The sequence below is a fragment of the Gobio gobio genome, assembly GCF_949357685.1.
Source record: "Gobio gobio genome assembly, chromosome: 4".
NCBI classification, from domain to species: domain Eukaryota; kingdom Metazoa; phylum Chordata; class Actinopteri; order Cypriniformes; family Gobionidae; genus Gobio; species Gobio gobio.
This window is the reverse complement of record NC_137100.1, coordinates 41,591,508-41,604,505: the sequence shown is the minus strand read 5'-3', so window position 1 is coordinate 41,604,505 and position 12,998 is coordinate 41,591,508. Positions and strand designations below refer to the sequence as shown.

The 12,998-nt window shown below is 37.4% G+C and overlaps 1 protein-coding gene across 2 annotated transcripts in view; it reads right to left on the bottom strand.

Annotated features, from left to right (window-relative positions):
* sh3glb2b (SH3-domain GRB2-like endophilin B2b) overlaps positions 1–12,791 on the bottom strand; it is a 30,729-nt gene extending 17,938 nt beyond the window's left edge. For both annotated transcript variants that reach the window (XM_079816251.1, XM_079816252.1), the window contains exons 1-5: positions 12,649–12,791; positions 9,948–10,089; positions 4,576–4,704; positions 3,574–3,707; positions 2,008–2,100 (exon numbers count right to left, since the gene is read on the bottom strand). In XM_079816251.1, coding sequence (XP_079672377.1) covers positions 2,008–2,100; positions 3,574–3,707; positions 4,576–4,704; positions 9,948–10,089; positions 12,649–12,711 — 561 coding nt within the window. In that variant the 5' untranslated portion in view covers positions 12,712–12,791. The remainder of the gene's footprint in view (positions 1–2,007; positions 2,101–3,573; positions 3,708–4,575; positions 4,705–9,947; positions 10,090–12,648) is intronic.
* Positions 12,792–12,998: the final 207 nt, after the last annotated feature.

Genomic DNA, 12,998 nt, shown 5'->3' with positions numbered 1-12,998 from the left:
GCTCCCGTTCCACCACATCCCAAAGATACTCTATTGGGTTGAGATCTGGTGACTGTGGGGGCCATTTTAGTACAGTGAACTCATTGTCATGTTCAAGAAACCAATTTGAAATTATTTGAGCTTTGTGACATGGTGCATTATCCTGCTGGAAGTAGCCATCAGAGGATGGGTACATGGTGGTCATAAAGGGATGGACATGGTCAGAAACAATGCTCAGGTAGGCCGTGGCATTTAAACGATGCCCAATTGGCACTAAGGGACCTAAAGTGTGCCAAGAAAACATCCCCCACACCATTACACCACCACCACCAGCCTGCACAGTGGTAACAAGGCATGATGGATCCATGTTCTCATTCTGTTTACGCCAAATTCTGACTCTACCATCTGAATGTCTCAACAGAAATTGAGACTCATCAGACCAGGCAACATTTTTCCAGTCTTCAACTGTCCAATTTTGGTGAGCTTATGCAAATTGTAGCCTCTTTTTCCTATTTGTAGTGGAGATGAGTGGTACCCGGTGGGGTCTTCTGCTGTTGTAGCCCATCCGCCTCAAGGTTGTGCGTGTTGTGGCTTCACAAATGCTTTGCTGCATACCTCGGTTGTAACGAGTGGTTATTTCAATCAAAGTTGCTCTTCTATCAGCTTGAATCAGTCGGCCCATTCTCCTCTGACCTCTAGCATCAACAAGGCATTTTCGCCCACAGGACTGCCGCATACTGGATGTTTTTCCCTTTTCACACCATTCTCTGTAAACCCTAAAAATGGTTGTGCGTGAAAATCCCAGTAACTGAGCAGATTGTGAAATACTCAGACCGGCCCGTCTGGCACCAACAACCATGCCACGCTCAAAATTGCTTAAATCACCTTTCTTTCCCATTCTGACATTCAGTTTGGAGTTCAGGAGATTGTCTTGACCAGGACCACACCCCTAAATGCATTGAAGCAACTGCCATGTGATTGGTTGATTAGATAATTGCATTAATGAGAAATTGAACAGGTGTTCCAAATAATCCTTTAGGTGAGTGTATGTGAAAGGAAAAGATATGAAAGGGTCATTCAATGATGATGTTTCCATTTGCCTGACTTAAAGCATATCTTCCACATAACAACCAGTCCCTGAAAAACTTGAGCCTGTAAATTAGCCTTTCAATGAGGTAAACAGAATGAACCAAAAGCATCACTTTTAACATAGGGATACTCTAATTACACAGCACAGGGGCCACTTTTTAAAAGTATTTGGTGACCTAATGAATAAAATGACCTATAGTAACATTAATAATAATAATAATAATAATAATAATAATAATAATAATAGGGTAACACTTTACAATAAGGGTTCATTTGTTAACATTAGTTAACTGCATTAACTAACGATAGTTAACTAACAATTACTATTGATTTTTTTTTATTATTAATCTTAATGTTTTTTGGGGTTTTTTAGCATTTACTAATGCTGTACATTTTGGAACTCAAAAGCTGCCTGTTTCAGACAGTAGTTGATGCACTGTGAACTAACATGAACAAAAAAATTTACAAATGCATTTTATTAACCTAATACATGCTTTAAAATATTTTTACTTTTTACTTTTTTATCATATTTTAAATCACATCATGCATCAGGTTTAGCAGTTTGTTTGTTTTAAATCATTTTCATTTTCCAGAATTATTTAGTCAAGGTGAATTTAAACATGTAAATCTTATTTACACATAAATTAATTCAGAAATGCTTCCATTATGTAAACAGATTAATAGGAATCAGTCTTTTTGGTGGTGTAACTTTTGTTTTTGTTTTTTTCCATCTTTCAGTGTTTGATTTGCCACATCACATTGTTCGCTTGCACACTACGGTTGTAAGTCACTGATAACCTCACGATGAGCTATGTTTGGGCTGCGGGCTAGACAATGAATATCCTTGATTTTACATGGCATACTTCCTTAACTGTCCCTTGAGAGAAAAAAAACCATGAGGCATGTGATGATGATTGAATATGTGAAAATAAACCTTACAGCAGCCTTGGCCTCTGCTGACTTTGCTTTCTTTAGTCGAGCTTTGCAAACATCCAGGTCAAGGCGCCGGTTCTCAAGAAGTCTTCTCTCTTTCTGAAATCAAAACAAACAGACCTTTGAGAAAAAGAATGTGTGCTTAACTGTATCTGCATCATAAAAGTACTTTTTTTTTAAAACTGTCCATGCAGACAATATTAATAAAATAAAAGGCCACTTAAGTGTACCTAAAGTGAGTGTTTATGTTTGTTTCTTAACACATAGTCTGTTCACTGTCAGGGCCACAAAAAAAAGTTTTTGTTGTTTTGTTTTTTAAGTACTTTACCTTAAAGTACACTTATTTAAAGAAGTACACTTATTTTGATGGGTTGACAAACATGATAAAGCATATGTTAAGTCATAATTTTAACAGTAGTGTATTATTCAGTATTACATTTAAAGTTATTCTGCTTCTCCTCATGACACGATTCCTCCCTTTTTTTTAAAACAGATTGTAAATACGCTGGGACCTAGTCTTCTGTCTTATGTCTCAGCACTAGAACTGTACCAGATCAGTTACAACATGCAACAGTCAAACCTCATCTTAAAAAAGTGAATCTAGAGTCATCTATGCTTTACATGCAAAATAACAAAATATACAAAATAGGTGCATAGTGGGTGGGTGCATTTTCAATTTTCTTCATCTCAATGAATCCAAGACCAAAATCATTTTAGTTGGGCCGGTGTCTGCTACGGCAGTCCTAAAAACCAAACTAAAACAGTTCGAACCAAATATAAGATCATGTGTAAAACAACTTTGGCATCCTAATTGATAATGAGCTTAAAATGGATAAACAAACAAATGCTGAAGTCCAGTCTAGTTTCTTTCATCTATGTCAAATCACAAAAAATTTTAGATACTCAAAAAGTTATTTATGCTTTTTTTTATCTTCCCGCTTCGACTACTGCAACTCCAGGGTATTAACAAGTCAATTCTAGCTCGGCTGCAATTGGTGCAGAATGCTGCCACTAGACTTTTGACCCAGACACGAAAATATGAACATATTACTCCCATTCTTGCCTCGTTGCATTGGCTGCCTGTAAGATACAGAATCAAGTTCAAAATGCTTGTCTTGGTATTCAAGTCCATTAATAACCTTGCAGATCTAGAAGTCATGCTCCCTATAGATCACTTAGATTCAGTGAACGGTGTCCAGAACTAGATCTAAACACAAGGGTGATCGTGCGTTTGCGGAGGCCGGTTCCAATTTGTGGAATAAGTTGCCACTAGCTATTTGAAAGGCGCAGACTTTGGCCATTTTTAAGTCTAAGTTAAAACGTATCTATTCACTTTGGCATTTAAAAAATGACATGTCATATGATTGTACTACTTGCTAATAAAACTAAATGTTATTATTACTATGCTGATGTATTATCTTGTGTGTCTACTTTATAAAGCACTTTTGTCAATCAAGTTGTAATTATACAGTGCTATATAAATAAAGAAACAGAAACAGATTTAGGCCTATGTTGGCTAACATATAAGATGAAAGTGAGCCATCTGATGCAGAGATTATGAATTTCACTTACAGAAATCGTTTTCCAGTCACCCTCTAGAAAGTTCCTCAGAGGTGTGAGGAAGTTGATGGCTGATGTCTGTAAGAATTCCCGCTCTGCTCCACCCAACCTCTTCTGATACTCTCCAACAGTGATCAAAGTACTGCCTGGAAACATTCACAAAACGTATAATTACATACGATTCCAATTACATTTGCAATGTTTTCCTGTCAAATCATTTTCAAGCTTGTTTAACTAACCAAGAACATCTCATGAATTACTGACTGCTTCAAACCACTTGGTTTGCACATTTAACTCTTTCAGATGGGAGTCAAACAAGAGTCCTAAACTCTATTAATCACTTATGAATCACTAACACCTGCCATGGACCACTAGAGATGATGCTGCTTTGATTCTGTGTAAATGAAATAATTTCATGTATTCAATATGTTTTCCAAATTTCTATATTCATATTTATTTTGATAGTGGTACTGATTTTTTGTCTTGCAGTGTGACATGATATTTAAGAAATATATATGGAAAAGTATTTGCCAACAAACCTTATGCTCAACCTCTATTTAGAGAGGGCAAGTGCGCCATCTAGTGACATGTCTTGCAGCAAAACATTAACTTGATTTGGAGACTTACATAGCTAGATCACTACAAATGCAGCATTGTATGCAACATAATCACTGGTCAAGAATCAAACAAATCATACATTCATTTTTGGCCATGTTAAAAGCCAAATAGTGGAAAACAGGAAAAAGAATTTGTATATTTAATAAAATAAAATAAAATGTATTTTTATATTTATATTTATTTATTATAATATATATTTAATAAAACATGTTGAACTGAAAAACTGAAATGGGAGTGAAATAGTAAAATTCCAATAAAAATACACACTTGTGCCAAAAGTATGCAGTTGGCATTAACACAGATAAAAAAACATAAAAAAAAACAAAACAAAAAAACACTGAAAACGGGTTAATTATATTATATTATATTAATTTTCTTCTGGTTGGTTGTACGAACCATATGGAGTTCCTGGCCCAAAGTCCTTTGCAGCATCCTGCATATACTGTCCCAACAGCTCTGCATTGGTGGTTCTGGATGGGATCTTTCTGTCTAATTTCTCATAGAAGAACTCTTCAATACGGGCACCTAAACAGAGATTCATATCAGTAACACAGACATGCTTTATTCAGTCAGTTTATTCAGATTTGATATTCAGATGACTGAAGAACAAGCTTGAACCCTACCTAAATCAGATAGGGGATTTCATCTTTATTTTTATATTTTATTTCCTTTTAATTCCTATTATAACTGTTATACTTTATATATATATATATATAAATTTTTTTTTTTCACTTATGACTATTTTAACTTAATTTCTATGTAAAGCACTTTGAATTGCCACTGTGTATGAAATGTGCTATACAAATAAACTTGCCTTGCCTTGCCTTGCCTGGCAAAAACCACAAGATTCAACCTCCTTTTTAAAACAAACTCTTCCGCAAAACTAAGGATAGTACTACCATGTCAAAGGCATAGTGAGAAGAGCGAAATCCACACGTTGTGACTAAAAAACTAAACATCAGTCATTGGGGGAAGGAATTAAACTGGTGACCTAAAGCACAGGCCATGGGGAGTAGAGACAAGACTTACCAGTTTGATCAACTGGAGCATGGAGAGAGTTAGAAAGAACAGGTTAGTGTTCTTACTAGTACACAATCACTAGGCCATCAAAACCTCTTGCAATTACTTTAAAACGTTTAAATACATGAATGGTACTGCAGTCAAAGATGAGTGCGAAAGCATCTGAAACCTGTGGCCTTATCAATGATCCAGGAATTATACTGAAGGAGTATTGATATAAAATGGGTTTGTGGTTTACTTCACTGTTTGCTGCCAACATAAAAACTTCATTCATGTGTCATTTTTGGCTCATATGTAAGAGATTTACAATACCATTCAAAAGTTTGTGGTGGGTAAGATGTTTAATGTTTTTGAATGAGCTCATTTATGTTCAACAAAGATATCATTCTGATATGCTGATTTGGAGCCCAAGAAACATTTCTTCTAATTATCAATGTTAAAAACAGTTGTGCAGACTACTATTTTTGTGGAAACTGAGACATGTTTTTAAGAATATGAAGTTCAAAAGAAGAGCATTTACTTTTTTTGGCAACAATGTACAAGTCTTTACAGTCACTTTTGATCAATTGAATGTGTCCTTGCTGTATAAAAGTATTAATAAATATAAAACATTTGAACAGTAGTGTAATTAACAAGTGATTTAGCAGACGGTTTTATCCAAAGTGCCTTCCAGTCCAGCTGCAGTAACCTGGAGTGAAGTAAGAGCACATTAGTGATTAAAGGTCCCATGGCATGAAATTTTCATTTTATGAAGTTTTTCAACATTAATATGAGTTCCCCTAGCCTGAATATTGTCCCCAAGTGGTTAGAAATTTTGATCGGTGTAAACCGAGTTCTGGCTGTCTTTCTCTGCCTTTGAGGAAAATGACAGCTCAGACGAGCTGATCTTGAATTTTCCAGTTATGACGTCACAACAGGAACGGTTACCTCCCTTTCCTCCGCCCAGAGAATTTGGCACGCCCATGCAAGCGCCATATTTGTTTGTCCTCAAGTGATCATGGCTTGTGAACGAGTGAATGCTGGCAGTTTCCTCAGTGTTTGGATGTACAAATGAAAACAGAAGTCTTTCCTCAGTTCCTTCTGATCTGTGATCAGTGATTTCTGATGTGTAGCTAATTATTCAAGTTCACACAGAACTTTATTATTCGTGCACACGCTGCGGCTTCTCTCTCTCCCGACAGAATGGTGTTTTCGTGTTTTCTATCTTGTGAGTCAGTGTTTTTGTACGTCCTCGTCGCGTCTATCTGTTCTTAAATGTGCATACACTCGTGAGTTTCTGCTCAACATCGGCAAAGCCACATCTTTAGAGATAAACCTCACGCACGCCATAGCTCGGGCTGCACTGACCGGTCAGCCTTCACATCACCGACCCCCAGTACTGCATCTGGCCCACAGCGGAGGTGCCTTACGCGGCGCGAGATTAAGCAGAAAGGGGGGTAAGCGTGAGGGTATCCGGCTAGGCTAGCCAGCTATTCCTACAATAAAATGGATTACATTCGATTACTGCGCTTTTGTGTCTTTGTTTGCGCTGTGTACTCAATGCGCGTCACTGACGCTTTTCATATGATAGGAAAATATAAAAAAATAATGCTATAATCAACACTTACTTGTAACTCGTTCATTTCGACAACTGTAATGGTTACATTACATGTCAGGGTTTTTCCTGCATTGAAAATTTTTTGGCGGCCGCCAAGACAAATTTTTGGCCCGCCAAAGCCTTATTTGATGAGTTATTGTGATTTATGAGTGTAGAATAGATGACTGTTGCACGTGTGATATGGCAGTGTTAAATGAGTGACAGAGAAAGAGCAGAGAGCTCCTCCCCCGCGCGACCGCTCTCTCTTTCTGTCGATGTCTTCTCATATTTCACATATTGGTTCATATTTCACATATTAATCAAAATCAAAAGGTCGGAAGACCGAATCCATGTTGCACGTGCCGCATTCGGATATTTTTTTTCCTTGAATTCCCGCTGAGTGTGAACTGCGCTCAAAAAACATTGACTTTTCTCTGACCAGCTGACATAAACATAAGTTTCAATAAACGGGAAAACATTATATTCTGTTATGAAGTGTATTCTGTATTGACAAATCTTTCGCGATGTTCTAACAGACGGGATTCGCACGCAACGCGTCTGCTAATGTACGATTCGCGAACCAATGACTCCTTTGAATCGAATCATTTTAGCGACTGGTTAGAACAACTGATCCGTCCCACACTGAATGAACGAATCAGTTTATTCATTTACTCAGAACATCTGAAACGAGAACACAAGTATGCTTACCCCATTTAGCAAGAGCGGATAGTAGGAATTAGTTTAATCATCCACAGTCATTCAGCTTATTTATGTTGACAATGTGCAGTGAAATATAATTTAGTGTAGACTGGAGTTAGGTGAGACCAGAACAAAGTTGTTAGCTAGCTGATAATTTTACAAAATTGTATATGGTAGAAAATTAGGCTATTTGTACATTTTTTAATGCTACTTTTTAATATTGATATGATTATACCAAAACAATTATCAGTAAAAAGTGTAAAAAATGAGGATCAAAAGAAACAAACATCAAGGTAGAGATCATACATAATATCAGATGTCAAAATAAGATAAGCAAAAATTACAAACGGTTTCTTTGCATTTATTTTAAATGTATTGTCAGTATTGCGCTCACAGATCACGTGGGTAGGGTACTTTTTTACTGTGTGTGTGGATGACCATGTCTGTCAGACACCACCGAAGACCATTTTTGACCCAGGAAAAACCCTGCATGTGTTACAAAGTTGGTAGAATAATGATGAAGACGGACTCGGCATGACTGGGACTCATGTTTGTTCAGAACTCTCAGATACAAACAAAATAAACTCACGCTGACAGCGCTCTCACAACTCAGTAGGAACAATATAACTTTGTTAGCAATCGCTCCGTCTCTGGTCCGTGATGTCCGGTTCGCGAACGAATCGTTCTTTTGAACGGTTCTTTTTAGTGAAGCGGTCGAACCAGTTCACCAAATCGAACTGAATCGTTCTAAACGGTTCGTGTCTCGAGTCAGCACTGATTCATAATTTACTAAAGTTACTAACTTTCTGACATGAGTGACAGTCCCTCCGACTATAAATAAACAAATAACCAGAAGTAAATGCTAGTAACTACAACAGTTCACTGAACTGAGACGTGCTGAGAGAACTGATGAGAAGTGAACTCAGGTCCATCCTTCTCTCTGGCAGCAGCTAGTGCATCGTAGACCTCGTTAAACCACGCCCCCTCAGCCACAAGATCTAACACTCATTTCAAATGCAAAGATGTCAGCCAATCACAACAGTGGGCGTTTTTACTGAAGTCTCAAAGCAGACACGCCCCTTGAAATAGGGCATTCAGTCAGAGGGCAAACATCAGTATAGAAAAAATGCCTTTTATTTCTAAATTATGACATTTTATGATGTAAAAATCATACTAACAATATAAGTACACCTCAGAATACATTATAAAATAAAATAAAAAATCCATGCCATGGGACCTTTAACAGCTCAGATTTAACCACTATGCCAGTTTGCTGCCCATCTCAGCACCCTTGTGAAATATTGCATTCACATAACGTGAAAGCTGACATAGTGACACCTGAGCACCATTGCTGTTTTAAGATGGTTGTCCGGCATTATATTTCACTGGCTGGCTGTACAGGAATTAAGCATACATTTGATTTCTCGAATAAAAAGTATTTTTTTGCAGATTCATCATTCATCATTTGGTGTAATCAAGCAAATGGTGTCATTAAAGTAGACTGATTCAGATGTCAACAAATAGATGTTCCTGTTCATCATTTTAATGGGAAATGTCAACAACATGAGATATTTTCCAACACATTTTAAGGCCACACATTTCAGACAATATCCAATAACAAAATATTTTCTTTAAAAGGCCCCCTTTTTGTGCAGTGTTTAAAATGCTTTCAGACAAACCAAATTCAACACCATGAGAATTTGCTGCGTATTTTCTTCTTAAAACGGAGGTGAACCTAAGACAGTCTCAAAAACGTAGTTTAAAAATCACTATTGTTTCTGACATCCGAAACTACCTCGTAACCAATCATGTCAATGTGTGGGCGGGCTTTAGCATTATCATCATTACTGTGCTGCAAAGCAGGGGAGTCTCAAGAGAAGCCAGGTTATCCAGGTATATTTTTCTGTTGATATGAAAAATCAGGTACTTTTAGCAATATAGCAGGTAAATAATGTATACGATGTTTATTATGATGTTATGATTAACTATTCTCCACTAACGATCTAAGATGTTCTTTTAGAAGGCAGCTGTCGGACTCAAAGATGGCGAATGGGAACATGGTTTGTAACACATTATTAGCTGTTTGATAACATAGTCAAGCAAAAGGCTAATCATATTAAATACCGTTATGTGTCTGACGTTGTAAAGAGCGATACCACTGTGCAGCGTTTACTGAGTAAAAGTTGACCAAGTGGATCTCTGAGCTGGTGTGGGTGAGTGGAGGCGGGGCTAATTTGCATATTCATGGTTCTGTGTGTACTAAATGAAGCAGGGGGGTAGTTACATTCAAGTTATTTTAAGGCATGAAGAAATTTTCACAGGAAATTTTGTTTTTTACATTTCATTTTGGTGTACAAAGATGAGTTTTAAGGTATAAAATGATTGACTACAGGGGGACTTTTAGAAAATGCAATACAGGGCTTAGGCAGATGACCCCAGATCTTAAACATTAAACACCCATGTAGATTCTTACTTGGGTTGGGTTGAAGCAGCACCTCGGTCTGTCTGAAGATCTTTTCGGTCCAGTTTTTGGTGCAGTCTGCTCGAGCGATCAGGTTCTCCAGATGGGCATCTAGCTCAGTCTTTTCTGCCTGGCCAAACTTCTCCTCTGTGTACTGAAGAACATACGAAACAATTCAGACTGTCTGCAAGAGCAGCACTCAAAACCAGACGTACATATCAGCAGTTCTTTATGGGGAACAAGAATATGCATAATTTTGCTGTAACGCTTTATTTCAGAATTCTAAACAAGACAGTCTCAGCAAAACAGGAAAAATAACACTAACAGTTATTCACATGATTTGCTGGCATAATGACTTCATTCCTTCCAAAGCTCATATAAAAATATAACAGGTCAAAAAAGGCCTACATGTTAAAAGTAGGCCTAAAGTATAAGCTGTAATCTACAGCTCATGCACACTGGTTCTGACCGGAGTATCTTCTCCATGAAAGAACTGTGGCTTTGAGTGATAATGATCTGCTCCCAAATAAATCCCTGACAGGTACAGTAGTAGTGACTGGATAAGCAGGGACACTTAAGGTGATTGGCTGATAGGGGACACCCCCTCCATCTGGTCCCTGGACAACAACAGTGTTGAGTTCTTCTTTTTTTTTTACTGTTATGTCTTCTCAGGGGAGAGACTAGAATAAAATGGAAGAGGATCAGACAAGTGTTGTATGGCACAGATTTGTTTGAGCCTTTGCAGATTATTCACTTAATATCCAAATATGGAGGCTAAAACCTCAGTTATTATTGAAGAGCAGTAGCTAACAGCTAAATGCTCCCTGAATCTCCTGGAATACCGGTGTAACTGCAGTACAGATTTCCTCTGTGAAAGGCGAAAGAATATAGTGCTGGTGTTTGATATTTCACTCGAGCACAGGGAAAACCCCTGCTGACTAAGCATAAAATTCAGTCCTGAGGAATTTCAGGAATGAGGAAAAAAGACATAAATCACATTCACACGCTGCGACTCAGCATGACTCCCGCTACATCTGCAGCTTTGAATGCATGTCATCCTACTCCTGACGACTAATTTGATCTATTCATACGTGTAATGTATTTGATGTCAATACATACTGGTTCAAGTTATCAGTTAATTATCAATAAAATAAAATTCTTGCATTTTGTATTAAAGTTTGTCGTAGCCTTCAGTTGACGCAGACTTAACTTCAGTATTGTGACGTATTTTCCGAGTGAAACATAATACTGAATGAGAAAAATAGGGGGCATGGCTTGTTTTTCCCCACTGGGAATTGATTGGATCTAGACAAGTAGGCGTTCCACTCAGCTCACTGTCAGGGAAGGCTATTCCAGAGGGGAAGTACATTTCCAGATTTTGATTAAAGATTACGAAGACAATTTGTGTGTGTGTGTGTGTGTGTGTGTGTGTGTGTGTGTATAATAACTTGCAAGGATGAATTGTTTACCTCAACACTACATCTGTGCTAAAGTAAATGGGGTCATTTTTTTTTTCATGTTGTCTTTATTTTTTTTTTGGCCTATAAAAGGAGTATACAATTAATACATTTTACAGAAAATATAATTTGCCACAACTTACAGACAGTTTTTCAGCCAATTTTATTATTCATTCCAATATGTCATTTATTTTTAAAATTACAAATATTGAAATGAATAATTTAAAAAAAAAATGTTTTATGCCAAACCACCCACGTAATGGAAACAGATGTGCATACACCCACACAGATGTGCGTACACACACACACACACACACACACACACACACACACACACACACACACACACACACACACACACACAGACCTTTCAGTGCTCTGTTGTTCCAAAACCTTTATGATTTTCTTTACAGCGATGTTGCGCTGCTTAAAAAAGTTAAATCATAACAATACAAACACACAAAGTATCATAAAAGAAGTGATAGATGGCTTTGTGTGAACACACTGAAAAAATTTAAGTTATTATTCGCTGATATTTGTTTAATTTTTTGAGCTCTCTCATTGAACAGTTATCATCACTTTAATTCTATGGGAATATTTTTTTGCAAGAACAGTAGCAGGACATCTATTGTGTTCAATAGAAGAAACAAAGTCATTCGGGTTTAGAACAACATGAGGGTGAGTAGTAAATGATGACAATGTTCTCAATTTTGAGTGAACTGTCCCTTTAAACTTTGGACAATGATTATCAACCTGTTTACTGTCTTGTGGTTATAACGGAGTACAGTATATTTTGAATAGACTAAACATTTTCGACTAACTATAACATAAGCATCTCTGAACAAAGCGTCTTAAAAATAAAAACAATTAGTCTCTTCTCTAGTGAACAGTGAATACGCTGTAAGCGAGAATTCAGCTGGTGACTGTCACATGAACAGCCATTAATAATGGATACGGGCTTGGCTTGCGTCTATCGGCTTACAATGGCGAGGAAAATACAGATCATCGTAAAATGACATAAGGACTTTTCGCTTGAACAATGGCAGATAAATACGGATTAACAGAAAACGACGTTTCTGAATGCTCACGTAAGAATCTCTAAAGGCCAACAACAGAGCGAAGCTGTTCGTCCGCTCATTCACACGAGCCCTCTGCTGCTGCTGCTGCGTTCATCCATCCTACCGAATTCACGCACGTCACTTATGGCTGAACGTAACTCCCGTAAAGTAAACAGAAAGCACTGGTTCATTTCATACCTGAACGGCACGAGTGAAGAAGACACCTGCATCCGACGCTAGTTTCTTGACATTGAAATCCATCGTGTCAGCGTTTTCACTGTGTGCGTTTCAGCAACATCAGCTTGTTGGTTGTCCCTGCAACGGGATCGATTGTGCAGGATGAGGCTGAATCGACAGCGCAACCTGGAGTTTAATTATCTTACCATCAGTTACATCAGCCATCCTCTACTCAGCCTGGTTGGATGATCACTTTACTAAACCCCTTTATTATTTTAGTTATTTTGAACAGCATTTTGAGTGTTGTAATATCTTTCGGGTTTAAAAAAAAAAAAAAAAATTTAATTTAAGTAAAAATGACTATTTAAAAA